The sequence below is a fragment of the Canis lupus genome, chromosome 32, assembly GCF_011100685.1.
Source record: "Canis lupus familiaris isolate Mischka breed German Shepherd chromosome 32, alternate assembly UU_Cfam_GSD_1.0, whole genome shotgun sequence".
In the NCBI taxonomy this organism is placed as follows: Eukaryota; Metazoa; Chordata; class Mammalia; order Carnivora; family Canidae; genus Canis; species Canis lupus.
The window spans coordinates 22469370-22497016 of NC_049253.1; the positions used below are offsets into that span (position 1 = coordinate 22469370).

The 27647-nt window shown below is 34.0% G+C and overlaps 1 protein-coding gene across 19 annotated transcripts in view; it reads right to left on the reverse strand.

Annotated features, from left to right (window-relative positions):
• PDLIM5 (PDZ and LIM domain 5) overlaps positions 1-27647 on the reverse strand; it is a 217666-nt gene that overhangs the window by 54388 nt on the left and 135631 nt on the right. For 4 of the 19 annotated variants that reach the window (XM_038582114.1, XM_038582109.1, XM_038582111.1 and 1 more), the window contains 2 exons: positions 20935-21107; positions 20532-20568 (listed from right to left, as the gene is read on the reverse strand). In XM_038582114.1, coding sequence (XP_038438042.1) covers positions 20532-20568; positions 20935-21107 — 210 coding nt within the window. Of the gene's footprint in view, positions 1-301; positions 440-2465; positions 2583-18860; positions 19973-20531; positions 20569-20934; positions 21108-21387; positions 21406-24007; positions 24023-27618; positions 27636-27647 lie in introns of those variants that run through there. The other 15 variants (XM_038582102.1, XM_038582103.1, XM_038582116.1 and 12 more) reach the window with 11 other exon arrangements.

A 27647-nucleotide genomic window follows, 5' to 3' on the forward strand; every position in this document is an offset into this window, starting at 1 on the left:
TAAAAACTAAAAATGATAAACCCCAAAACTCAATAAGTACACAACAGGCAATAATCCATGTAACCGAGAAGTATCATGGATAAATGGTAGTAATGGAAACAGATGAAAGGATGATTTAAAGAAAAACCAGTAATAAATATTGTGGGATATGTCAACAACTTAGGTAAAATGTCCACAGCACAATCAGGATCTCATATAGATCTGTGACTCTTTCACATGGTTATGCTTGCCTTGAGGGGACTTGTAAGGCAGTGAAAAGTGTTGGAATCACACAAGACACACATTGTACGTAAAGTTCTACCTGGTTTTCGCAGCAAGAACAGCAGACACAGTAGCAGCTGCACTGCTAAGAACTGCAGCACTATATCTAGCAGAACAGAAGGTAGAAAAGTTTCGAAAACCTTCCAAAGAACTTGTCACCACATTTCTTGTGGAGCTGCTTAAATTGATACAAAGGGAAAGAAAAAAAGAGGAAAGGAACAAAAAGCAAAGTGAGAAGAGGCAGCATAATACAGATAAGATAGTAACCATCTTATATTAATATTTAGACATTATAAAGGTATGATACAGAAGTATAATAAGAGTTCAGGTCGTTTATTTACTGTTGCTAAGATTTCTCTCAGAGATTGAAATTTGATATATAATCCTCCATAAAACTGATTTTTGAGACATAATGGCTTTTGAATGTATTTAACTTCAGTCTCTAATCCTATTTAAAGTTAAATCAATAACATGTAACACACATGTGAAGATTGATTTGTCTGCATCTAAGTAGAAAATAAATCTAAACATGAAGTTTGAATTTCTGTAATCAGAGAAAGGAAGGTTATGTCGATTTTTCTAAAAAGACTCCATCTACATAAAGAGCTTTACCTTAGAGATGATATATACATCCAGAGCCTGACATTTTAATGAAACTTGTGCTTTCAGGAGAAGCAGGTACAACCAACTGCCTATGCAGAAGCAGCAATACATATTAAAAAGAACAAGAAATAACTTTAAAATATTGAGAATAAATGTATGTGGGAAAGGAAAGCACCTTTAAAATAAACAGCAATTAAACTGACTGTAACTAAAACACCCTCTCTGCTGATATTCTACACTTCTATTTTCAGTTAGCTCTATAAAGACTCAAAAAATGCTCAAAAAATGAAATTCTATTTTCAGAACTCTTATGACTTAAAATAATAAATATTTTCCTTTGGTCTTTTAGAAAAGGTCAAACACCTGGACAGGAATTAACATTCCATCATTAGGAGTGTAAGGATTTTCAAGTTAATTACCAACTTGAATTTGAGAAATTTTTTTATTAAGTTAAAATAAAGTCTAAAATGTACAGCATAAAACCTATAGTTTCTTCTCATTTATGCATACAAGTTATTAATAAACATCCTTACCATTCTAGGACCATTTTTTTTTTTCATAATTTGTGACGGTGGTCACCTCCAACACAAAGTAATTATGTGCCAAAATCAACCCAGGTTAATGAGAACTCGGATGTCTGAAATTGTGAGTATGAACATAAGTCTTTTCTCCTTCTCAGAAGAATTTGATAAATTGTTATTTCTAGTTCCTTTGGCTATAATTTTACAAACCATTAGAAAGCATATTAAAGAAACAGTGGCAAGCCATTTTTAAAACTCATACAGAAATAAGTATAGTTTTTTTTGCAAGCCTAAAATTTAATTGAACTGTATGGCTATGTTTTAGTAACCATTGTGAATGGCTAGAAAAGAAAGAATAGGGCTGGAAAGAGAAAAGAAAGATGCTATCAGTGGCAGAGCAGGGCAATATGAGTGTCATGCAATATGGAAGAATAAAGTTACCAAGGATTCAACTTTGAATTCCTCAATTACTCTGCACCTTTCAAGCAATGGCTACTATTTGAGGAAATAATGGTGAATAATAAATAGAAACTTAAGACTATAAAAAAGTCAGCTAAAAATAAATCAGCTAAATTATCTTTCTCCTATAAAAAGAAAAGGAAACTGTGTGAATTTATTAACTTATATTGTATCACAAATAATAGCATAAAAGGATGTAGCATCAGCGGAGTCCTGCAAAATCTTTTAAGTAACCTGAATATTTTTAGAATACATGTAGGGACTTGGAATGCATGATCTCTATCACTCCTTTTTTTGGGGTGAATGCTCCAACTCAGTAAAGTAGACTTACAACAAACTCAAGAAAGATGATTTTCCAAATCACAGTGAATAAAGAGAAGGCATGGATTTCCTGACGTTATATTAGAACTCTGAATCTGAACAAAAAGAGAGAGAGACAGAAATATATAAAAGCAGTGTAAAGCGGTGTTCCACAGCTGAGTGCCAAAGTTTCTTGTCTACATATTAATGATGTCAGTTCTTAATCTATGATCATTTGTTCCTTTTTAGTCAAACAGTTTTAGTATTTAATTTCACCACTGGCATTACAATTTCGACATACCAAGAAGGAAAAAACTCTACCTAGAACACGTAGTTACTTTAGAAAGTGTGGCTACTTGGCTACCAAAATGTAAAACCTGAGAAGTTGCAGGTGGGTGAGGTCCACTCTTAGGTAGGTCTTCCAGAGAACTGTCAAACCTAAGTTTTCAGAGGCAAAATAAACAAGGCAAAGGAAATATTAATGAAAAGTACAGACATTTATCATCTATACTCCCTTTTAGGTGTACACTGTTTACTTTTGGGAAATACTCTAGTTTTTTGGGGGTTTTTTCTTGTTGTTTTTTTACTTCATAATTACAGTAAGGTTAAAACCAAAACCAATACCCTCACTACCACCAAATATAAGCTATCCCCTCCCCCAATTTTGTAACATGGCTACCTTCATGTGAGGGAAGAAAGGTGGATGAAAATTTCCACATGCATAGTCCAATACAAAGGACTATGTATTTTGCATGCTACAGGAAGTTAGGCTCTAAGAAATTAATTCACCTGTCCAATATCATACACCTAGTAAGAGTCAGATGGAATTTGAGCCTGGTCTACCTGTGTTATTTCCACTACATAATGCTTTCCAACATCTTGTGGGGCAGCTGTCTGAATAGTGATCTGCCAGAAAGCAACTAAAAATCTCCTTTCAAGTCAGAATGCTGTGTTTGCGGATCTGAAATAATATGGATGTTGTTTATCTTGATGTAAACAAAGTATTTTATCCAGTCCCACAACAAATGTTTACATGCAATTGTGTTGCTTTACTTTTTACTTTGTTTCTCTGATGTCTGTACTATTTTTTCTTCTGAATGCCAGAATTAAATTTTAGAACTATCACTAGGTGAAAAAAATTTGAAAACTTTAGTGTGAGTTTTGAAAGAAGAAAGCACCAAGTATAACACTTTGGGAAGAAAAAGTAAATAGGAGAAATACAAAATTGCCCGCTATTAAAAAAAAAAAAAAACTCTGCAGATAAAAATAAAATATATCAGTCATGTTATACTGATTTTCAGAATAGACAATGTAACACTAAGATAAAGAAATAGAAAAGTAGAAGTCATATTCCCATTTCTTATTTAGCACCGATCAGACCTTTACCAGAGTATTGAAAAAAAAAAAAAAAAAGGCAGACAACTTAAGAAAACTGTCATGGTAGAATTAAGATATCATTTAAGAGGTAGAGTAGAAAATGTTAAAAGAATAAGAACTGTAAGTCCTATAACAGGGGTCAGCAAACCCTAACCATCAGGTCAAATTTAGCCCACCATTTGGTTTTGTATGGCCTATGAACTAAGAGCGGTTTTAAATGGTTTTCTTAACAATGAAAAGAAGAATAATATTTCATGACACATGAAAATTATATGAAATTCAAATTTCAGCCATAAAGTGTTAATAACTTTTAAATCAAGCTTTTTGGAACACAACCAGGTTTGTTCATTTACACAAGTCTTATGGCTATTTTCAGACTACACATAGAGATGAGTAGTTGTGACAGGTCTTATGGCTCACAAAACCTAACATATTTACTATCTAGATCCTTACAAAAAAAGTTTGCTGACCCCTGTCTTGAGAAAAACCTCTCCACACAGCCACCAGAGTAAACTTTAATACAAATCTGATCTTGTTGTTGAGACTTCCAGCACTGCTTTAAGGACAACTGTGGTCCTGGGTTCCCTACTCTCCAGCTTTTTCTTATGGAACTCTTCTTTCTCTCTGGCTTGCTCAGTCCATCTGGTTTTCCATCTCTTCCTGAACAGGCCAAGTTTCTTCCCATCTCAAGACCTCTGCATAGTCTGCTTCTCTCATTTTGTATGCCTACATCTCTACCAAACACCTTCATTGGGCTAATTCTAAGTGTCCTTCTGCCCTTGAGGCAGAGACATAGGCAGAGGGAGAAGCAGGCTTCCTACAGAGAGCCCAATGTGGGACTCGATCCCAGGATCCCAGGATCACAACCTGAGCCAAAGGCAGACACTCAACCACTGAGCCACCCTGAGGTGTCCCTGCCTTCAGTTTAAACGGGAGGCCTCCCCACAATTCCCCAAATCACCCTAGGCTGCACATATCATATTCTTTCAAAGTCTCTGCACCTTTTCTTCACAAAACTTATTTGTCATTAATGTAATCAAATAGTTTGTGTGGTTAGTTGTTTAAAGCTGGACTCCCTCAACTAAATTAGAAGCTCCAGGAGGTCAGGGACCATGACATTTACTGGTACAAATGAGGTGTAACAAAGTGCTTACCATAAAGTGAATAATAAATATTTGTTGGATAAATGCATGAATGAAACATTGTTTTCAAATACAGAAGTCACTCACAATATACATATATTTCTTAGAAAATATTTGTACCTTCTACAGACTATAGCAATTCAGGTTAAACAGGTTCTATATTACTGCCTAAGCAAGAAGGGACACATCATCAACCTCTAAGAAATTACTAGACCTCCAAAAATACCTTTAAAAATGTCTTTAACAACATAGTTATCAATATTCTAGAAAAAAAGAAAATTTAGTTATACAGAATTATTAATGTCTACATACTAAACATATTATAAGGACAGGTAGGAAAAGGGAATAAGCTGGAGTTCAGTCTTCCAATACCTCCATGCACTATGTTGATTAGAAAAATGAGTGCCACTTGGAAATAAAGTTCATATAACTCATAAAATACCTCCTAAAGCCAGATTTCCACGTTTCCAAACAAATGCATTTGGCATGTTTCCCGTGTGTTACACACACTGATTACCTATCCCTTTGCTTATTAGCCAACCTCTAAAAATACTAGACTTAAGAAAATTTTAAACTATTTCATTTAATACAGAACAGATATCAATATCTAATCTAATTCTGTAATTCCCTAATATTTATTCCTTTTAGGATTGTAAGAAGCTCTAATTAATAGCACCTCTGCAGCAGCCAAACTTTGTGCTTTCTCTGTTAACTTAAGTCAGTGTTTATTTCTTACCAGAGAGAGGTATGAAGACTTTATCCTTCCCAGATATGTCTGGAGAGTTGAGCTTGCAGCCTTTTGGCCTGCTTTTCTCAGGAAAAAATGAACAAAGAGCTATTTGTGTATTATCTTTCTCAGCAATTATGTCTTTCTACGCTTTCCAACGGGGATCCACGCTAGCAATCTGTCCAGGCAAAGCAGGTGTGAGGTTGCTCATCTAACAATTTGCCATCCTATAGGAACAGGGAATGGAACTCTCTTTTCTATGCCTCAGGCCTGACAACTGTCAAAAAAAAAAAAAAAAAAAAAAAAAGCAAGATTCTTATGCTGTGGGCTGCCTCTCCTCCCTTTTCCTCTGGGGCCTCAACTGATCTATCTCCTTTGCGTTTTCTACTTCTCCTTCTCCGTTGCGTGCTCTGGGTTCTCATTAAAAAATACTATAGTATAGTTTCTCTTAAAAAAAAAAAAAAAAACACCAAAAATATAAAACAAAACAAAAACTGCCTTCCCTTTCTATTTTCCTATCCCCACTAACAGCCAAAGGGAATAATAGTTTTACTCTAGAAATACTGTGTTTCCTTACCTGCCTGTCGCTCTTCAGCCAGCCAGCTCAAGAGGGCCTCATCTTTCAACTTTGATGAAACCATATTCCTGCTAAAGTCACTAGTGATCTCTTTGCGGCTAAATTCAAGTGATGATTTGCAGTCCTCATTTTCTTTTTATTGTGGTAAAAAACACATATAAAACTTGCCATCTTAACCACTTTTAAGTGTACGGTTTAGTAGTATTAGGTATATTCACTGCTGTGAAACAGACCTCCGAAACTTTCTTATCTTGCAAATCTTAAACTGCACCCATTAAGCAACTCCTCTTTTTCCCCATTGCCCACTCCCTGGCAACCCCATCCTACTTTCTATTCGATGAATTTTACTTCCTTAATATCTCATATAGGTGGAATCATACTGTTTGTCTTTTTGAGTACATCCCTCATTTTACTTAGTCTTGGTATAAGACCTAACTGACCACTCCTTTTCTCCCGTCTTCTATGCCTTAATTCTACACACTTGTGCGTTTTTAGCACCATTTTACTGGCTATTCCTGATTGTGGGATGTGGAAGTTCTCCATTAGTAACACAATTTCAAAATGCTAATCTGGCTCATCCATATTGAGATTATATGTAAACTATGTAAATTTGTCACAAAGGCTAATCTTTAAAGTAACTGCGAATGAATGCAGAAACTTTCTTTTGCAGCAAAAAAAACCTTCAAATTTCCAACTAAAAACTTCATTGCCTCCTCACTTTCTTTATAAATATCACAAAATAACCAAGGAGAGTGACTTATTATATCCCCACATGGCAATGAGAGGAGAAATTCAATATATTAAAATATGTATTTTATACCAGGTAAAGGAGTAAAATGACAATTGTCCTTTGAATTTTCTCTCTTCCACAAAGCAAATATTCACAGAATAATACTGCTAAGCAGAAAATTGAATATACGAGGATCACGCCTGCCTTCTGTGCTTTCAGGGTTCACTGGCAAAGCTACTCATTTTAGTCAAGGAGACCAGTAGTTTGGAAAACTGAGTATCTTCCACTGGCTTCTTGACAATAAAAATGGTGAGTGTATTCACCTGTAACTGAGATTACCCTTCTGGAAAATTAAATCAACTAAACTTCAGCTGGAAATTTCTGGCACTCTTAGTCACAAGCTAAATTTATTAATTGATTTCATTAGCTTTTGTCTTGCAGCAACCTAAAAAGATTATTTAAGCCTGCTAATAATTCTACATTATGGATGGCACTTTATAGAGAACTTAAATTTTAGCAAGTAGGGGCATCCTTGCTTTTGTACACATGGGGAAGCTTATTAAGTAAATGACCAAACATGAAAATACCACCCAAAATTATATTTACTTTTTGTGAGAGCAAAGATAAAAGACTGACTCATTATTTTTCTTGGTGGTTTCCACTTTACTAAAGGAAAAGAGAGAAAGAATAAGAGAGATCTCTGATGCAAATGGAACTTATTACTTGTGTTAGGGGAAGAGTCTGCTCTTTATCAATATATATATATAGTCTATTTTATTTATACCTTTCACATTCTGCCTTAACTCTTACATATTTCTCTACTGTTGCTTTCTCTAATGGACTATTATTGAATAATCCCCTTAGTATTATATGAACTCCTTAGGTTAACTCTACAGTACTCCTTGATCTTTTCAAAGAAATTTTTCTTTTTAAAAAATTTATTTGAGACAGAGAAAGAGAGAAAGAAAGAGAGAAAGAGCATGAGCGCACACAGGTGGGAAGGGGTGGGTGCAAAAGGAGAGGGAGAAGCAAATTCCCTGCTGAGCAGGGAGCCCAATGAGGGGCTTGATCCCAGGACCCTGAGATCATGACCTGAGCTGAAGGCAGATGCGTGTGTAACCAAATGAGCCTCTAGAGAAATTTTTCTATACGATCTGAAGATAAGATTGAGCATATAAAATATATATTCTAAAAACCCAATATAATATAAAGATTTTAAAGGTAACACCAATTTTAAAATAATCTGGAACAATCCCCTGATAAATCCCCTACATCCTTCAGTAACAGTTAGGTACTAATCACTAATCGTAGCCCCTCTCACTCTGCATCATCAACTTCTTGATAGTTCCCATTATTGATTTCAAATAGCTAGAAACAGCTTCCTCTATGGGGCAGAAACCTGCCATTTTGCAGCATTAATGTACTCCTAACATATGAAAAATTATAAATGATAAAGGTATTAGTAGATTCAGAATAAAAAAGATGTAATATTTAATAAGCAACACTGCATCAATCTGCTACCTGTTTGAAAATACACATGAATCTGACTGAATGCCTACTATGCAACAGCCACACACTGTGAGTCCTTAGAGAAGTAAGGTGTCTTGAGAATCCCACCAAGGCATCTTATGCTCCACTGAGTATGCTACCAACATTAGGGAACAAAAGTGAAGGGTCACACACTCTCTAGCTAAATCTTCTGGATCACACATTATCCTGAGTTCTCCCATTCAATTGCTGCATTTACTCATTCAATCAATGATGACATCTGGATTCCACTTCATGCCAAGCATCCTCACATATTCTACTGTCCACTTTAATTTCCTGCCTCTGTGGAGCTTACATTCTAGTGCCCAATTTCCTCTAACAGAGCATGAGGATCAAACTAATCATACTCTCCATACATTTACCTGCCACAATCAGAAGTGCAAACCCTTTGGGTCATCCACTCCTGGATTCTTGTTTCTTTAGTATTTTATATATCTCCTAATCTGATCAATTTACCCATCCTTCTCAGCCTGCATAAATCTTGTTAGTCTATTGTATCTTCTATTGTTCTGCATCTTCTGTGCAGTCCCTTCAAAAAGAAGTTCCTTTTCTCTCATACCTTGTACATTTATACACTTGGTACAGAGATAATGCCTTCCTCAATATTGCTTCTAACATCAGTCATCTTAGATCATTCAAAATCCCAAATCTCTCAAGGCTCATTCCTCAGGTTATACCATTATACACTTATCTCTTTTTCTTCCCTTTACCTCACCCACTATTTGCACTTCAGGCCCCAAGTCACTGTCTTCTTCTTCACCCACATTCCAACAGTTGTTCTTGATGACTTCAGTGTTGGCATGTTGAATCACTGAATAATCTAACTGCTAAATTCTTTGACTTCTTCACTTCAATGATAATTCCTCCAAGGCTAAAAAGTTTCAGGCCTGGAACATCTTAGCCATGCACTCCAGAATTCATAACTTTTACTTGTTCATCAGTACCTCTAAAATCTGGATGTTAAGCATCTCCTTTTTTTGTAACTCATTCACCCTCTACATCTTGGTTCTAATAACTTTTTGCTGAACTGACCTTTACCAATTTGACTGACTCTTACCAACTGAATTAACTCTTACCAAATTCATGGATTCTTAGCAGAGAATTTCCTTATCCATCAACCCCTACCCCTCAATATTTCTAGACTACTGTCAGCAGTTCCTCTAAAACAAACCCATCCAATTACTTCCCTCTGCATCAGTACCTCCTTGGCTTAACTTCTTATCTCTTGCCTAAGCTAAGGGAATACACATAACTAATCTCCTGTGTTCATTATTTCTTCCCCACAATCAATTTTACATAATATTCAGAGAGATCTTTTAAAATATATATATCAGATGTTACTCTCATGATTAAAATCCTGTATTGGGTTTTCTAATTAATTGGGATAAGAATCTAAATCTCTTAACACAACTTACAAGGCAAAAAATGATCTGGCTCCTAACTACTTCACATAATCTTTTATTACTCTCTTCTTCATTTACTATGCTTCAGTCATAGTGGATTCTTTCAGTTCGTTAAACATAGCAAGGTGAATCCTATCTCAGGACCTTTGCACTTGCTATTCCCTCTGCCTAGAGAGCCTATCTTCTGCGTTATTGCATAGTTAACTCCTTCAGGTCATTCATGCTACAGCTCAAAGATCTTCTTTTCCCCTAACTGATGTCTAATGACTTCATTCCTCCTCTCCCCTCATTATACTTATATTGTCCTATATTATTTCTTTATAGAATAACCTCATAGCATAAAACTATATTATTTGCTTTTTTATTGAATGTCTGCTCCACTAGACTGTAAATCCATGACAGAACCTTGCCTCTGTTATAAAGCAAGCATCAACAACATCTACAACAACATCTACAAGTAGCACATTGTACTTCATAAGCACTTCCTGGGTTTATTTATTATATGCATATACAATAAACATGAGCAGGGATCACTAAAACCTGGAGACTAAGGGAGAATGGGGAAAAAGAAAACATAGCTATTGATTTCGGTTAAGGAACTACTATCCCCTGTTACCAGCTGAAATCAATTACTCATATAAATGCCTCTGACCCAGACAGCGTAACTGTTCTATGATTTTTGAGTTGATTTTCTTGGGATTACCTACATAATTGTCAGATATTAATGTCAAGGATTAATTATAATATGCTAGGTGAGATTTTACAAGTTTAGAATCAAACTATTGCTTGCCTTATAATTTCAAGAGTCATATGACATGGCTAACTTATATTGTCTTACTTTTTTCTAAAATCTCTAATTTTTTTATATTTATTTTTGCTAACTTTATCCACACCACTACCACCAAATATGTTCCAGAACACTAAAATTATTTGACCCAAACTACACATAACCATATTAATTTTTTTTTATTTTCCCTACTACATTTGGTCCATTTTTCTAGACTCCTAATATATGTTTGAAGGATGTTCTGCTTATGAAACATATATACCATACCGCCCCACTTCAGGAAAGCCACAAATTTAGGAAGCAAACTATAGAAGTCCTCATCCAAGTCACTAATTGATCCTTTAAAACAATATCCTTTGGTTAAATTCAACTTATTATTAATCTAAAAATTTGATAATCATAACCTCATTTCATTATTAAATTCAATGGGATATTAAGAGTCTTTCTTTGATGACTTCTTAAAATTAACATTTCCCCCAATTTACCAAAAATGTGTTAAGCTGGGTGTGATTTGTTTCTTGAGAACTTACTCCTAGGTCTTGGCAATTCTGTTCTTTTCTCACCAAGCAAGGCTTTAAAAATACCTTCTAGATTCTTTTCCAGGTAACCTTAAGTTCAAACTAGTTTACAGTTTAGAAGTTTTTTTTCTTCTTTGAAAAACAGTACTAGGTTTACCTATTCCAAGTCTTCTATTTTCTTTGTCATTCTCCAGGATTTTTTTTTTTAAATGCATATAGTGTTACTTACCAAATCTCATCTGTAAGTTCTCTAAATACTTGGGTTACAAATCACTGAGGAAAATAAGACTACTGAGAGCTCATCTAGGATCCCTTTCTATCTGGGACTTTAATTTCCTCCAGAATGTAAACCATCCAAAACTTCTTCAGTATTTATCTCTGGGTTCCGGTAACTTTTGTTTGCTTGTTTATACCTTTTGACAATGAGCATATGGACTATGAAAGTCAATTTTTGCATATTACAAAAACTGATTTTTATTTTTAAAAAATACTTATACGCAGTTTTCCCAGATTAATTTGGGCAAAGTAAACAAGTATTTCCATAGTTAACCACAGTAATGAACAATCTGTGTGAAAATACAGAGAGTAGATAGGAATTATGTTTTTTGCTTCAATGATTTTAAAGTACTATTCTCACAAGGAACTGAAATGTAGTAATTACTTATGATCAATAGATGGCGATCTTTACATTATACAGTGGTCACCAAACCAGTATTTGTATAGGACACTATACTCCGCCAGCAGAAAATGAAAATAAATTACAAATGTTGCGTATTTTCAATAGACAAAAACCAGTGCTTGGTTACATACCCATTTTTTTTGACTTACGGACTTTTTTCTAGGTTGATGCACATACTTTGCAGTAATGATGGTGTCAGCTAAGATTCTATCTGGATGTTATTTTTATTTTTTAAAATTAGACTCTGTTGTGAAAGCCTTTCTGTCGTGTATTTCTGAGCAAATTCCCTTCTTTTTACACTTCATAAAAATATGTGGGAATATGAGACTGAGGAATGATTCCTGATTTCTTTGCATAGCTTATGAAGAATAATAGTTTTAGGTAATTTATTAAAATGGCACATGTCTATAAAAGGATAAACAAGAGTCTAGCATATTTGAAAAATAGCAATTGAAAGAAGACATGGCTCAGGTCAGCAAACTGTTTCTTCATTAAACTATTTTATGTGGGTTACAGGAACATCTGTGAATAAACTAAAATATTTTAAAAACTTGCTATAACAAGAGTATGTTTAGAAATATTTATGAAATTTCTGCTTTCTAAATTTTCAATGAATGCACAAAGTTGATAGGTTTCTATTCAAGAAGTATCTTAAAATCTGTTTTGACAACCTTCAGCTAGAAAGTATGTGGACATTGCTTAGTGCCATGAGACAGCTTACACATAGAGAACTTTTTCCCCCTACTACTCTTATAGTTTTGTGTAATGTAACAGGTGACTAGAGTTTGAACTGTTTTCCTACCAAAGAGAGAGGCAGTTACTCCTCCCTTCAGGAGCATTTTAAGTCTTTGAAAATTAGAAATCCATATCATACATTATTCTTAACCGTAATATATGAAAAATAAGAACCTATCATTACTTGAACAAGAGAGAAAGAAGATTGATAAAACTGTGTTTTGATCATGATAATTTTATATATTTTTTTGCTAACTAAAATGCTTTTTACTTATTCATATGGACCTATTTAAGCGTGAAAATTTTAAAACTGCTTATTAAATAAATATTTTACTATGTAGTAGAAAATGAAATGGTGAGATCAAGAAATCACCTTTTAACTTAAGATAAATTGTATGGTGCCTGACACAATGATGTATTTTAGGTATATAGGTTTTTTTTTTTTTTTTAAGTTATCTTTCAATGAAATTTCCTATAGCCTCCCATAATTCTCTACTCTGGTAAATCACATACTATTATGAGCTTTTTCATTATTAATATGTGTTAATAATGTAGCTATTGCTTCTTTTCAGTCAAATGTTGTAGACTAGACTCTTCAAACTTCTTCATTTCCTTAGGAATGATAAAATTATTCCATTGGTTTTTCTTTTTTTTTTAAGATTTTATTTATTCATTTGTGAGAGACACACAGGGAGAGGCAAAGACATAGGCAGGGGGAGAAGCAGGCTCCCTGTGGGGAACCTGATGCAGTACTGGGTCCCAGGACCCCAGGATCACTCCCTGAGCCTAAGGCAGACACTCAATCACTAAGGGACCCAGGCATCCTTCTACTGGTTTTTCTAATCAAAGATCTAAGCATTTCATATACCCATTTCTAAAATTAGTCAGGTAGTGTATTATCACAGGAGTCACTGAGCTATTCATGTTGAAACAGATCAAAAACACAAAGGAAGATGGATTAAGAAACAAATTTTTCATTTAATTTGAAGAAGTGTCTTCCACAGCCATTTAACAAGCAGATAATACCAGGAAGAAAGCATCACCACTTTTGCCAATTAGGTTGCCAAAGCACAACAATTCTCCTTTAAAGCAATTTAGATATGGTTCCACTTTATCTACTGTACAAATATTAATGTCTTTTTATAAAAATTTGACTTCTATTGAATTTATATTCAATTAAAAGTTGTTTACTATGCTGTTAACAATTTCCCTAAAATTCAACAATTAAGAAACTGGAGAAATATTCATTGATAAGCAATTAGAAACCATTAGTTAGTGCTAACTAGTGCCAAATATGAGGATACCAAAATTCTTGTGTTCAAAGAACTTATACTCTAGTTAGGGATATAGGCCATGGAGACAAACACCTGTTATCCAAAAGAGAAAAAGAGGTACCACAACAGAGAATATGAACAATCCTTCTAACTGAGTCCAAGTCAGTGACTCTCCTTAAGAATAACTTTTAGATACTACTCTGTCAAACTGATATTAGTACAGAAAGGCCGCTGGTATATATTATGGACTGAATGGCTTCCCCTCAAAATTCATATGTTGAAAACCTAACCCTCCAGTGTGACAGTATTTTGATACAGGCTTATAAGAAGTTAATTCAAGTTAAATGAGGTCATAACAGAGAGACCCTAATCTAAGAAGACTGATATTCTTATAAAAAGGGGAGATACCAGAGCTCTCTCTGTGTGTCCATAGGGGAAAGGCCATGTGAGGACACATTAAGAAGGTGGTCATCTGCAAGCCAGATAGAAAAGACCTATCAGAAAGCTATCCTGACAGCACGTTAGTCTGGAACTTCTAACTTCTAGAACTATTAGAAAATAAATTTGTCATTTATCTAGTTACCTAGTTTTGGTATGTAGGTGGAAGCCTGAGCTGACTAATACAGTGTATTTCTAACTGAAGAATCAGTTCACCAGTGATGAATCTTAGAGTCCTAACATCTACTTTCAAATTACACTTGTATGTTACTTTTTCTTAAAGACTTATTTATTTATTTATTTGAGAGACAGCAAGAGTGAGAGAGGGAGGGGGAGAATGAGCACAGAGAGAGCGAGGGAGAAACAGACTCCCGCTGAGCAGAGAGCCCAATGTGGGACCCTGAGATCATGACCTGAGCCAAAGGCAGATGCTTAACCAACTGAGCCACACAGGCGCCCATTCGTATGTTTTTATACTGTATACTTAAGTATTTATTGTATTTATATATATATTTATATTAAATGCCCATTTATATATTGAATGTATAGATCTTTATTTACAGTTACAGCTGCATCCAGAAAGAAATACTATGCCTGTTAGAATGCCTTTTCCTTCTAATTTATATTATATTAAGACTCTTGTCTTCAAAGAGCCCATACTCTAGTTGAAAATTTATGACATATAGACAAATATCTATGATACAAATTAGGTAAGAAGTAGTAGAAATTATATAGTATATTACTTCAGACGTAAGATTATTGCCACTGTGGAAGATGGAGGTGCACACTGTGGGTGAGTCTACATGGTTGGAATTGTAGAAAGGAATAAGAAAATCGTGGAAGAGGGAGGATTTGCCTTCAGCCCAGTCATTCTCACTAGAACACCATGGGCATTTGGAGCAGGATCATACTTCATTCTGTGAAGTGATTCAGAGCATTACAAGACATACAGGTATCCTCCTGGCCTACATGTTTCCAAAAGCTACTCAGCAGCAACATCTCCCCCAGGAGGAAATAGAAAGTAAACTTTTATGGATGTGAAGAAAACAGTAGATGTGTTCAAACAAAATGTATTAAGTGACTGGTTAAATGGCTAATATATTTTATTCTAAAATGCTGCATATGGAAAAGTGTTAACATACAAAATCATAATAATATTAAGTAGTGCTTGTGATTTACAAGAGTTTATTACATCTACTCAGAGTTCATCCTAATTTTCCACTTTGAAGCTTTTCACTGATTCATTCATATAATCTTGACTGTATTTGATTTCTAAATTGCTTTACCAACTCATTACTCCTAGAATGCTTCTGATGTAATCACCAAATAAACATCCTTTACTTAAGGCAAAAATAAGTCATGTATCTTCTTTTTGACCTCCATACACCTTGTAGGTTGCCCTAACCTCATCTTTCATTTTAATGGTTTCCCTAAACGCTGTTTAGAATCTGGGCTGAAAATTCAAGAAGACGGGATCAGAGGTGACAAAGACCGAGAGAATGAAGGGAAGATGAAGAAACAAGAAGAATTCATGCAACTGAGGTTCAAGCCAGATCAACAAAAGCTAGAATGACCCTCCCAGGTTGTCCCTACCTAGGCTGAAATGACTAGGCTTTTCATTTCAACCCCATACCCCTCCAGTCAGCTCACTGCATATGCACAGCCTCCACAAAGCTGTGGCTTTGGAGTAAAGGGCATCTGCTGTTGAGGTGACATGTGGAGGGACTGACCTGTGAAGGCTATGTGCCCCCTACATGCGCGCGCATGCACACACTCACGCACACATACACATACACAAACATAGCAACAGGCATCAGTACTCTACTGAGGTGGTATTTGGAGGGGCTTCACAGTGTCCACCACTAAGTCTAAATTCCTATCTTTAAAAAGTGGGAAAGTCAGGGGCAGAAACTTTAGAGTTACAAATCTGAGTCTCAAACTCAGAATTTATCATTCCTTGCTGGGGCAACTGGGTGGCTCAGTGGTTGAGCATCTCTGCCTTTGGTTCAGGTTGTGTTGTGATCCTGGGATCCTGGGACTGAGTTCCACATCAGGCTCCCCACAGGAAACCTGCTTCTCCCTCTGCCTATGTCTCTGCCCCTCTGTGTATCCTGTGAATAAATAAAATCTTTTAAAAAAATTTATCATTCCTTGCTTACTTATTCTGTAGTAATGATGTCTATTTTGGAGAGAACGAGCAAGGAAATATTTACTTGCTTTAAGTAATTTTCTTCAATAGGATAAACAAAAAGGAATGAGTTCAAAGAATTCTTGATGTTTTTATAGACAGAACTGAATTGTCAAAGCCTTCACTAAATTATGAATAAGGCATCATATGTCTAGTTTCTATACATTTTAAGTGTTATTTTTAAATGTCTTTATGTTGTTTTACAGGGCATTCTGATCCCTACAAATGCATTACCAACATACCAACATACCAACGTATACTCCCTAATAATGCTTCCTTTTCCTAAGTCTTCAATGGGTCTAGTGGGAAAAGCATTGAACTGGTAACTATGCCAAGAGCAACACTAAGTAGGTGAATGTACTTTATTTAGCTTTGATAAAACTTTGATAAACCTCTTTGGTTCTTCATTGTTAAATTTTTCTTGAAAGTGGTTAAATATAAGACAACTTCCCATTCAAAATGCTATGGATAATATGGGGAATATGAGTTATGGGTATATGTATTACATTTTTACAGCATGCTTCCTGTCACATACCATACTTTGGCTACACTACCCTTTCTGGTCTGTATACTTGCCACACTCCTTTTTACTTCAGGGTTTCCACACTTGTTTCTTCTGCCTTGAGCAGTAACCCCAAGTCATCTCATGGCTGACTCTTTCCTCTCTCAGGTGATGGCATTAAGATCATCTCCTCAGAGGTCCACACAACTTAAGTAATCCCTCCATGTCTAAGCCAAATGTCCTTTATACTAATTTATTATCTTAGTAACACAATTATCTCAAATCACCTTGTTTATATATTTATCTGTTACTCATTGTTTAACCCCTAGTACATATTTGTACCTGGTATTTAAGTAATTATTTCATGTGAAAGAATAACTCAGGCAATACATGAGTATTTGTGATTTAGATGATTTTAAATACACATCAGAAATGCAAAAATTATTAAATTTTTCATCGGGGGAAATCAATTCACCCACAACTCTGAATAAATCAGAATAAAAGAAGGGACAGTTACTATCTTAATATCACAATTTTTTTTAATATCACAATTTTTATTAAATAGGCTCTCTACCATATTTTTATATGAGTCTTCTCTTCCTAAAGGGTATAAGGATGGACAAAATGAGTGTGTTTCTGTTTCCACAAATAATATATTTTTCAAAGTAACAAAAATATTCACTTTGTGAGAGACTTTCCATCTTCTAACTGGTAAAACCTTGTAAAAATGTTGAAAATTCTTAACTTTCAATTCTGCATTAAAAACAAGCCTATAATAAAGAAGTCTGTATAAGAGAGACAAACAAAAATAAGCTATAAATTAGGTCACTAGACTTATAATAATATTTTTGCAAGGAGCTTTTACAATATTTGGCTAGCTTTTAAGCTAGGAATATAAGATGTCCCAGAAGATTAAATGAACGTAAGAATTCAACCTCTGATAGGGTCAAATGGAATGTCTTTTGTGATTCAGGCTGAACATTTATACTCATACTCAAATATGGATCATTCTACTTATCTCAGTGTACACTTTCAATGAGACATTAAATACTTTATTTTTAATCAGGGAGGTATTATATTCTTATTTTTAACTGTACTTATTTTAAGTTATAAAGTTCTATACATGTTCACTGGTCTTTATTAGGGAGAAATTCTTTTATTTACCTAAAATTCTCATTTTAGTAGCTCTCTCTCTCCACTCCGTAGTTACTCTAGAAATTTGGTGGTTGGTGGGAAATATCTTGTTTACTCTAACCTACCATTTATTTTCATGAGAATTTGATTCCATGCACTTTCAAATATCATCTTTTGAGATAAATGAGATTTATCAGGTATGGGAAAGCCTGGTCTAAGAAAGTGTATTTTCTTACAGAGGCCAGTTAATAATGGATTGATGTCAAGATCATAAAACCACAAGCAGTATCTGATACAGTAAAAGAAAGATTTTACTGTATTATGAAGTATAGTGGAAATGAGCATAGATAAATCCTAGAATTATTTTTAAATAGATTTTGTGTAAAAAGTTTTAAATAGTAATCAATCACTAACTGAAATTAATGTTTCTCCAAATTATCAGGCAGTTGTCCTAGTCTATAGTGACATCAAAGTGTAAAAAACCTGGAAAAATAAAAATGCCTCAAACTGGGGCTCCTGGGTGGCTCAGTCAGTAGAACATGTGACTCTTGATCTCAGGGTTGTGAGTTTGAACTTCACACTCGGTGTAGAGCTTACTTATAAAAAAATTAAAATAAGATAAAATCTTTTTTAAAATGCCTTAAATAAAAAAAAAAATGCCTCAAATATAGGCAAAATCCCTCAGTAATCATTTTCCACAAAGACTAACGCTACGTTGTGCCACAGTCTGTCTGATCTTTTACGTTACTCACATAAGATATTATGTTAAATAACATAATTCAGGAAAAAAATATACAGGCTTTGTCATACTCTACACTCATTTTAGTAGCCTTGCAAAATTAAAAATGTTTTCCAAATGAAATGTCAAGAGAATTATTTATTTTACACAAGTGATAGTGTAACAAGTCTTGGATGACACTGTTACTAGCTTCAGAGAAACAGAAAACAATTACAAAGCTAAGTTAAAGGCAACTTTATTACAGTACTTTCCAAACTTCAAAATGCACTTATTGAATTTAGAACTAATATATAATACATTATATTACAAACAGAAAGCATATCTGGTCAAATTATTAGCTTGCATATATTGCCCAAAATATAGTTTCCTAGGAACAGCAGCCACACACAATAGTTTATATCAGTATATTTCTGATGTCACATAAAGAATCATTTATAATTTATTTTATGTTCATTTAAAAACAAAGCAAAATTATCTTTTCCATTTCTTACTAGTTAATGCCTTGAAGTTGTTTATACCCTAAAAGCATCCACCAGTTTTGAAGGATTTCCTTCAATAGAAAATAGGATTTTTGAAGCTAACCAAATAAAAGAACACTCAATTTCCCCACCGCAAATAGGGGAAGAGTTGTCTTCTTTCCTTTTTAGAAGCCAAATCTGGGCCTCCTTCTCTTCATAGCCATCTTGAAATGGTTCCTGCTTTAAAAAATACCCAAATCTACAAAAAACTCTATTCTAATAAAGTCTTCTCTGTTTTATCTTGCCTCCTCATATTTGTTTATTTAAGGTAATTTACAACCCCCTTTGAACATTATGTAATAATGAATTTAAAAGTAATCTTGCAAAATGTAATAACATAAAGGATATATTTTCCAAATTAGACAAGGGTATTATTTGCTCATCTACCTCTGCTTCACATAACCAACCAAATTCAACTTACAAAAAGAATTCCTTTTCCAACATCAGTACCCTAATAACAAAGGATACAGATATAAAACCACTGAATAGACTGGAGTCTCTTAATTTGCTCTCTTATTTAATATTTGTGAGCTACTGACTAGCACAAAACAATTTCATCTTCCTCTTTTTCATGACAGCAGAAAATGGTTAGAAAAGTATAGAAAAGGTTCTATTTTTTTGTAAGGCAAATTTAATACAGATTTTGCTATGAGGTTGGAAAAAAGAAAAGGTGAATGAAAAGGTATATGCTGGTTGCTTGGGGGGCAAGACTCATAAATCACTGTACGTTAAGAGCACGTGCTGAAACTTCATGGTGCCAGTCACGTAATTTTGTGTATTTGGGACTAAAGACGTGAAGGGGTATCTTTTCCCTGTGGAAATAAAAAAAAAGAAAAGAAAAGAAAAGAAGAGAGAAGTGATAGAAGAGTCATAAGAAAGAGAAAGTTTCTACACTTAGTACATCATGCAGAAAGCATGCTTTAGAACAGCTTAATTTCACTGAGCTATTGTACTTAATAGCAAAGATTTCACGGGTGGAACATTTTTAAAAATACAGAAATTAATCCATAGAGCCCTCCTGGAACATCCATTTCTGTGCCCAAAATAAAATTACTACAAGACAACACAAACTCATTCACAGAGATCTGTAGTGTTAGCAAAAGCATCCCCATATATACTCTTCTGCCCACTTATTTCAATTACAAAAGAAAATTAACCTTATGTGAAATGTAGATAATATCTATTAATATAAAAATCTGTACGTTTTTTAAGTCCCACAGTTAAGTCCTACAAAAGATACCAAAGTTAAATGCTTAGCTTCTAGTTACAAAAACAAAAAGCCATACCATTACACTTGAAAATGTGAAAAAACAAACCGAGACCATTCATGAAAGGAAAGCATTCAATGTACCAAAAAAATGGACAACTTACTTTGCCTTCTTAGTATTTTCAGTGTCCGATTCTTTCACTGAAATATAATAAGCAATATCCAATATTAGTTTACTTTTTTAACTTGAAAAATCACTTAGGTAATTACCTGTACCAATTAATACCATATGGTCAAGCTGCACAGAGCCACTAAAAAACATTCCATATCTTGCAGTCACTGGCTACATACTATAATAAGTACTACTGCTGCTGCTGCTTCTACTGCTACACTTTTCAATACAACTCTCCTGGGCTAGCTTCTTATTTACATTACCCACATTATGCATGGCATAATTTAAGAGCAAACTGACTCAGGAAAATTACTGTTTTCCAATAACTGCCCATCTGTCTAATTGCTATTCTCTATGGCAAAGAACATTCTTAAAATCCTTAGGTATTCACTTACGATGTTCAGTCCCAGTGATCTGGGCAAGGATCCGGAAAGAGCGAGACTGAGTCGTTCCAGTCCTTGGACGCCAATCTTCAGTGTCCTCCATCAGTCTCTTCTTGCTGGCATCACTATGAGTTGGTATGTGATAAAACTCTGTATTGCGCTCCACAATGTGTTTTCTCGGTGGGCTAGGATTAAAAGGAAGGAAAGAATTAAAAAATTTTATATTATATTAAGGATAAAATATCCTCTGCCAAATTACTTATAATATATACACTTAATATCAATGTTCTTTTTTATATCTTTTGCTTGTCCAAGAAAGTGAACTTAGTCTCAATTTTCTTAAAAAGGCATCCTTCTGTAATAGAGTAGACTTGCTTTCTCTTAAACTAGTAAAAAAAAAAAAAGTATTTATATGCTTACATAAAATAATAGTACATATAAGTATCTATTCAAGAGAAAGTTTACCGTTTGGGTGGGGTTTTCCTTTTAATTGACAGAAGAAGGCAGCAGAAGAGAGATTCCACCATAAAAAAAAGGAAAAGAGTAAGACGGAAAATAATGAGAATTGAAAAACTCACAGGGGTTTAAAAATTTTTTGAAATTACTTGTATTGTTCTTCTATCTTATGCCTAACAAAATACAGGTATGGACTATATTCACAACCACTATTAAATATCGGTATGTTGTCAAAATGTATCGTCTTTCACAAAATTAGAAAAAACCTATCTTCACTACACTCAGGAACTAAGGATGGTTTAGTACAGGCTAAGTCAGCAATTTCAAATGCAATTTTGAAAAAGGTCAGAACTGTTACTTTCTATGGTTTTCTCATTCATGTGTATAGATACCCCTCATCCTAAATAAAGTTAGGGTCACAGGGTCAACTGTGTAGGAAATAAGAACTGTGGTATATGAGAAACCAATAAAATGTTTATCAAAACACCAAGATATAAATCCTGGCTCAATGATTTCACAGATCCGTGATTTTGGACAAGTCAACTTCACTGAGCCTGTTTTTTCATTTATAAAATGAGAGTACCACACACAAAGTGGCATTGTTCTAAGCATTAAATGAAATAATTTATGTGAAAAGGATTTGAACTCTGAGTTTGCTAAGAGTTCATTTTTCTGTTAACAAAGAAATATTAAGGAATTTATAATGTATATTAACACTTCAGCCTAAGATCTACTGACCATAACAAATACTCAGTTCTCTCCCACCTCTCCCCAAAACAAGACAAATGCAAACTTTTGGAAGCTATGAGTCTAATTCCGGGAGAGAAAAAGGAGCCTAACTCTGGACCAGCATACTATTGCCATAAGATCCAAGCAGAGAAAGTGCTCAGAGTATCAGATGTGGGTGGCAACATCTCCTGGGTGTAACTCATTGCTAGAAAATCACAGCACTATCAGAATGCCACTGGACTGTTGTCATTTTAATAAGCTACACTACCAAAACTGTCTCAGTATACTAGAAGAGTTTTTGCCCAGTGAAGAACATGATAGGATTAATATTAACCCTGGCTTTAAAAAACAGACATGTAGTAGTTTCAAGCATGACATCCTTTACTTAGTGTGTGTTTCATGCAAGTCATTTAACTACTCCAAATCTCAATTTTACCCATCTGAGAAAAGAGGATTGCATCTACTTTAAAGAATTGTTTTGAGGAATAAATAAGATTTATAACATATGTTAAGTGTTTTCCCCAAAGTATCTAATGCATAGTAATGATCACATAATGTGTTTTTTTAATGATCACTAAAAACATTATTTGTAATGCATTTTCTAAGACTATGGGTCATCCGCATATATAAAGAACAGAATAAGGGGCATCTCAGTGGCTCAATGGTTAAGTGTCTGACTCTTGGTTTTGATTCAGGCTCAGGTCACAATCTTATGGGTTGTGAGACTGAGTCACACTGGGGCTCCATCCTCAGCAGGGAATCAGCTTGAGATTCTCTCCCTCTGTCCTGTCCCCATGCATGTGCATGAGCACTCTTTTTTCTCAAAAAAATAAATCCTTAAAAATAAATAAGGAACAGAATAAATAATATTTATACATAAGATATTTATAGTTTATGGTAAAAATTTAATATTACAGAAGTAAAATATCTAATATTTTACTATTAATTACTTTACTAATTACTTTTACTAAAAACTTAACCCTTTTTAAGAGAATTTTAAATATTAGAATACGTAGACTACTTCATAAACACATTACACTTAGAAGACATAATTTCCTACACAGACAACTCTTTATCTTATGCAATTACTTGAAAAACTTCATATTTAACTACCAAACTTTAAGTTTAAATTTCTCTATAATTAGTGAATCTGGCTTACAATTAAATGGTGCCAATTTCAACTATAAGACTATTGTATTTTCTATAAAAGGTGTGGTCTGTAAAAATACAAAACAGTGGTGGCAAGCTAAGAATAAGTATACTAGGAATAATAAAATGACACCACTTAAGAATGCTTTTTAGCCATGACATTCTTGCAAAAAAGCACAGTACACCTTAGACTCTGTGATAGTCATCACAGCTTAAAGGCTTTGTGGTAAGTGATATGAAATTTCTAAACTTTTACCTTAGCTTTTTGGCTCTGACACTCTAAACTCTGATGACTATGATTTAAAAAGAGAGTAATATCAATGGTTTTCATTTAAAAAATATATTTGAGCTAGAACATAAATTTAACTATCAAAAGCAAATACTTTATTTCAAAATATAGGTATTCACAATTAGCAACTTTATTCAAATTAAAAAAAAGAATACTAACCAAGAGAGGCCCAAACTATGTCTCTAACTCAAGTATACCCTGTCTACAATACTCATCTATCTTCTTGAAGGTTCGGCTTACTAATTTTTTTTCTACTGCAGAAGTGGAAAATACACCCACTGATTTATATGACGTTCCCTACCATGAAAAACATGTTTCCTAGGTTCCTTAACATATTTGAAAATTCTTGCATGAAGAAGACACTAACCAGGTTTGCTGGTGGTATTAAATTGAAAGCAAGATGGAAAGTTACAGAGAGACAATGATGAAAATTACAAAAGGAAGCACTGATTAGGTACTTACACGGTGCCAGGGTTACTGAAGGAGGAATAATACACACAAAAAATATGTAATAGAGAAGACATTGATGTTCCCAGGATAATGGAAAATGGACAAATATGAGGCAAAAAAAAAAAAAAAGAGGGGGAGAAGAGAAAAGGAAGAGAAAAAAGAAGAAAACAAAAAATGAAATAATGAAATTCAAAACAATGAATTCACATGAAGATATTACACAAACGTCATGCTTCAAAATAAACATAAACAAACAAAAATGAACAAATGTTAGTCAGAATTCTGTTATACTGTTAACAGAAAAAGATCCACTATTTAAAAATATCTCTAGGTTTATATAAATTTATTTTAGTATGTATCCAAATTCCTATATGTTTCTAATAAAAGGCAGAGAATAAAATAATTGTTAGATGTAATGTGTAGAAACAGAACATTTTAGAATCGCTTAAAATCAGAGGAGAATAGACTGTAATATATGAAGTATATATTAATAGCAAATATAATCTCATAAAAAATTATCCTGAATCCTTAAAATAAAAATATAACTCTCCAAATCACTATTTGTATACCTGAAATTAACGTAACATTGTGTATTAACTAAGATTAAGATAAAAACCTAAAAAGCCAAAAAAATTATCCTGAATCAAATATTATAAAGAAATAACATATTATTTGATTTTGTTCTCATTTTTTTAAAAATGTGATTATAATGGAGAATATAGGAAGTACAGTGGATCATAAATAATGGGCTACCACTCAGTTTTCATGTTCTCCTCTGTCCATCATTACTACTCTTATTCACAAGCAAATCCCAGTAAGTTTAGTGCTGATTTGTAGGAACTCATGCTTTTGTATTATCAGTGACCTAATTATTACCCAAAAAGGCATGTCTGATGTGATATAGTAAAGGCACTACATGAATAATACGACCTGAAGAAGGAAATCTCAAATATAAATTCATTGACACAGCCTGTTAACTGTTCAATCATTAAAAACAAATGTATTTATATACCATTATGATAGAGATGACTGAAGTATAAACTACATAGTTTGCCAACACACTGCTGAATCAATCCTGAAATGAAGTTTAGTCAGAGTAACTAGTAATTCATTATAAACACAGTGACAAAAACTGCCTACCGTTTTAATGCTGAGACTGTTCATTGTAGCCGTATTTCCTACCTATATATCAAAGTCAGTTTCATAAACTCTACAGAGAGCTGAGTTTCACTGAATGGGGGGAGGGATGCAGGAGTAAGTTGATCTCAATATTTACTGATACTTACTCAGTATCATTGTAGCCGTATTTCCTACCTATATATCAAAGTCAGTTTCATAAACTCTACAGAGAGCCGAGTTTCACTGAACGGCGGGGAGGGATGCAGGAGTAAGTTGATCTCAATATTTACTGATACTTACTCTGCTCTAATCACAATGCAAAGCTTTCTGCTTCAATATTTACTGATACTTACTCTGCTCTAATCACAATGCAAAGCTTTCTGCTTCATTGTTATTTTAAATAGCAGAGAATTTTTCAAAATAACCTAACCTAAACAGAATTTTAGATACATATTTAAGCATTTTTAAGTCTAAGGGAAAAGTTTTGAATCAACATGAAGATGGAAGGGAAACATTCTACAGTGTAATGAGTGGCAACAAGTGGATATCTGATTGGTTTCAACCTAAAGATGTCAATTTGTATATATGGAACAAATACTTTCAAGCATTTCAGAAAATGTGCCCAAGTAGAATGGCACATCATACACTGCGAAGGCATTTGTGCCAATGTGACAATGAGAAGACCTGGCCTCATACCCTGGCTATGCTGCCCACATGCCCTATGCCCAGGACAAGGTGCCCAGGCAATCTACAGAAGCCTCTCTTTCCTGAACAGTGAAATGGACTACAATTTCTTTTTCTTTCAGACTTCTGGTAAGGGCATACATTTAATATATTTGAAAGCACTCTGAAAACCATACAAATACAGATTTGTTGTTAGGTTAGATCCCCTAACTTATAAAAAAAAATTACTATCAAACCCAACTGTAGATTATGCACATTATTCATTCATATTGCCTCAACCCATTTAAAAATAAATGCAAATTCAAAGTAACAGAAAAAAGCCAGGGTCACAGTCAGGTGATGCAGAGGAAGGCATGTCAAACTGGCTTCAAAAAATCTAAGCTTGAATCTTAAACACTTACAAGATACATGAGAAAATTAAGTAACCTCTCACTTCAAAGTTCAAATGAGAATTAAATCACATAATGCATTTAGAAACACCTAGGACAATGGATAGTAATAATTAATGTATCTGAACCTTGAATTAAAAAATATATATATATTTAACTTAAAATGCTTAAATTTATTTTTCCAAGGCCCAATTTTTCCTCTTTACAAGCCAAATTGTTTGTTACACTGGAATCTAGTAACTAGCCAAAATCTTTGTGTATAAGAATTTAAACAGGGACGCCTGGGTGGCTCAGCGGTTGAGCGTCTGCCTTCGGCTCAGGGTATGATCCCGGAGTCCCAGGATTGAATCCCACATCGGGCTCTTTGTGTGGAGCCTGCTTCTCCCTCTGCCTGTGTCTCTGCCTCTCTCTCTTTCTGTCATGAATAAATAAATAAAATATTTTAAAAAAAGAATTTAAACAATAAATTAGGGCTTGGAGATCTTTCACTAGTATACTTGGGTGCTATATTCCTACATGTATATAACATGGAACTATTCAATTAGTGGGACCACACCCAGCCTAAAATAAAATTGTTCTAATACCTGATCATTAGTTCTCAGGTGTGTCTAAAACAGTTAAATATTCCATCCATATTTCCAATTCTAACCTACATTGTGATGATAAATTGCAGCACATGCTCATACTGATCATAACACAAAATTAATTTCTTATCTAATGTAATTTTTAACTATTTTTAAGGCTGTTAATCACCAGTCAGTGTACCATCAAGACACACACGCACACACACACACACACACACACACAAAAACAGACACAAAAGCAAGGTTTTAAAGGTATACCACAGTGCTTCCCAATGTCTATGCCAACTACCTATGACATTTAATAAGTCAGTAACTATCTCTCTTAACTAATTTCAGAGGTATGTATATTATCATCCAGTGACACACAACTGTACATGTAGAGGTCTAAAACTTCTAGCAACATTGTTTAAAAAAATAAAAACGGTTCTTCAGAGACTTTACCTGGGAAACACCAGTTTGTTATATGGATTTGGAAAACAATTCAGTTTCATATGTTATTTACTAGTGCCATATATGTTTATGCTTTCTTTTGTATCTTTCTCTTTGTCTCCTAATAGTCTCGACTGACACAAATTGCATTTCCCCAAGCATTATGTCTTATAAACCACTACACAGCAAACCCCACATGTACTTTATGACAAAAGTTAAATACTATTATTTATTACCATAAAGCAATTCATTACAACATAGCAATGCAAACCAAACTTAGTGAAAACACTAATAAATGTTTTTATAAATGACAGCTGCTTTGCAAAATATAACTTAATTTTGCAAAAATGAGACACATTCATGCTGTTTACTCATATATAAATCACCATATTTCCTCTCCAGTAATGTGGATACTAACTTTGTCACTTGTGTTTTCTGTAAAGAGAA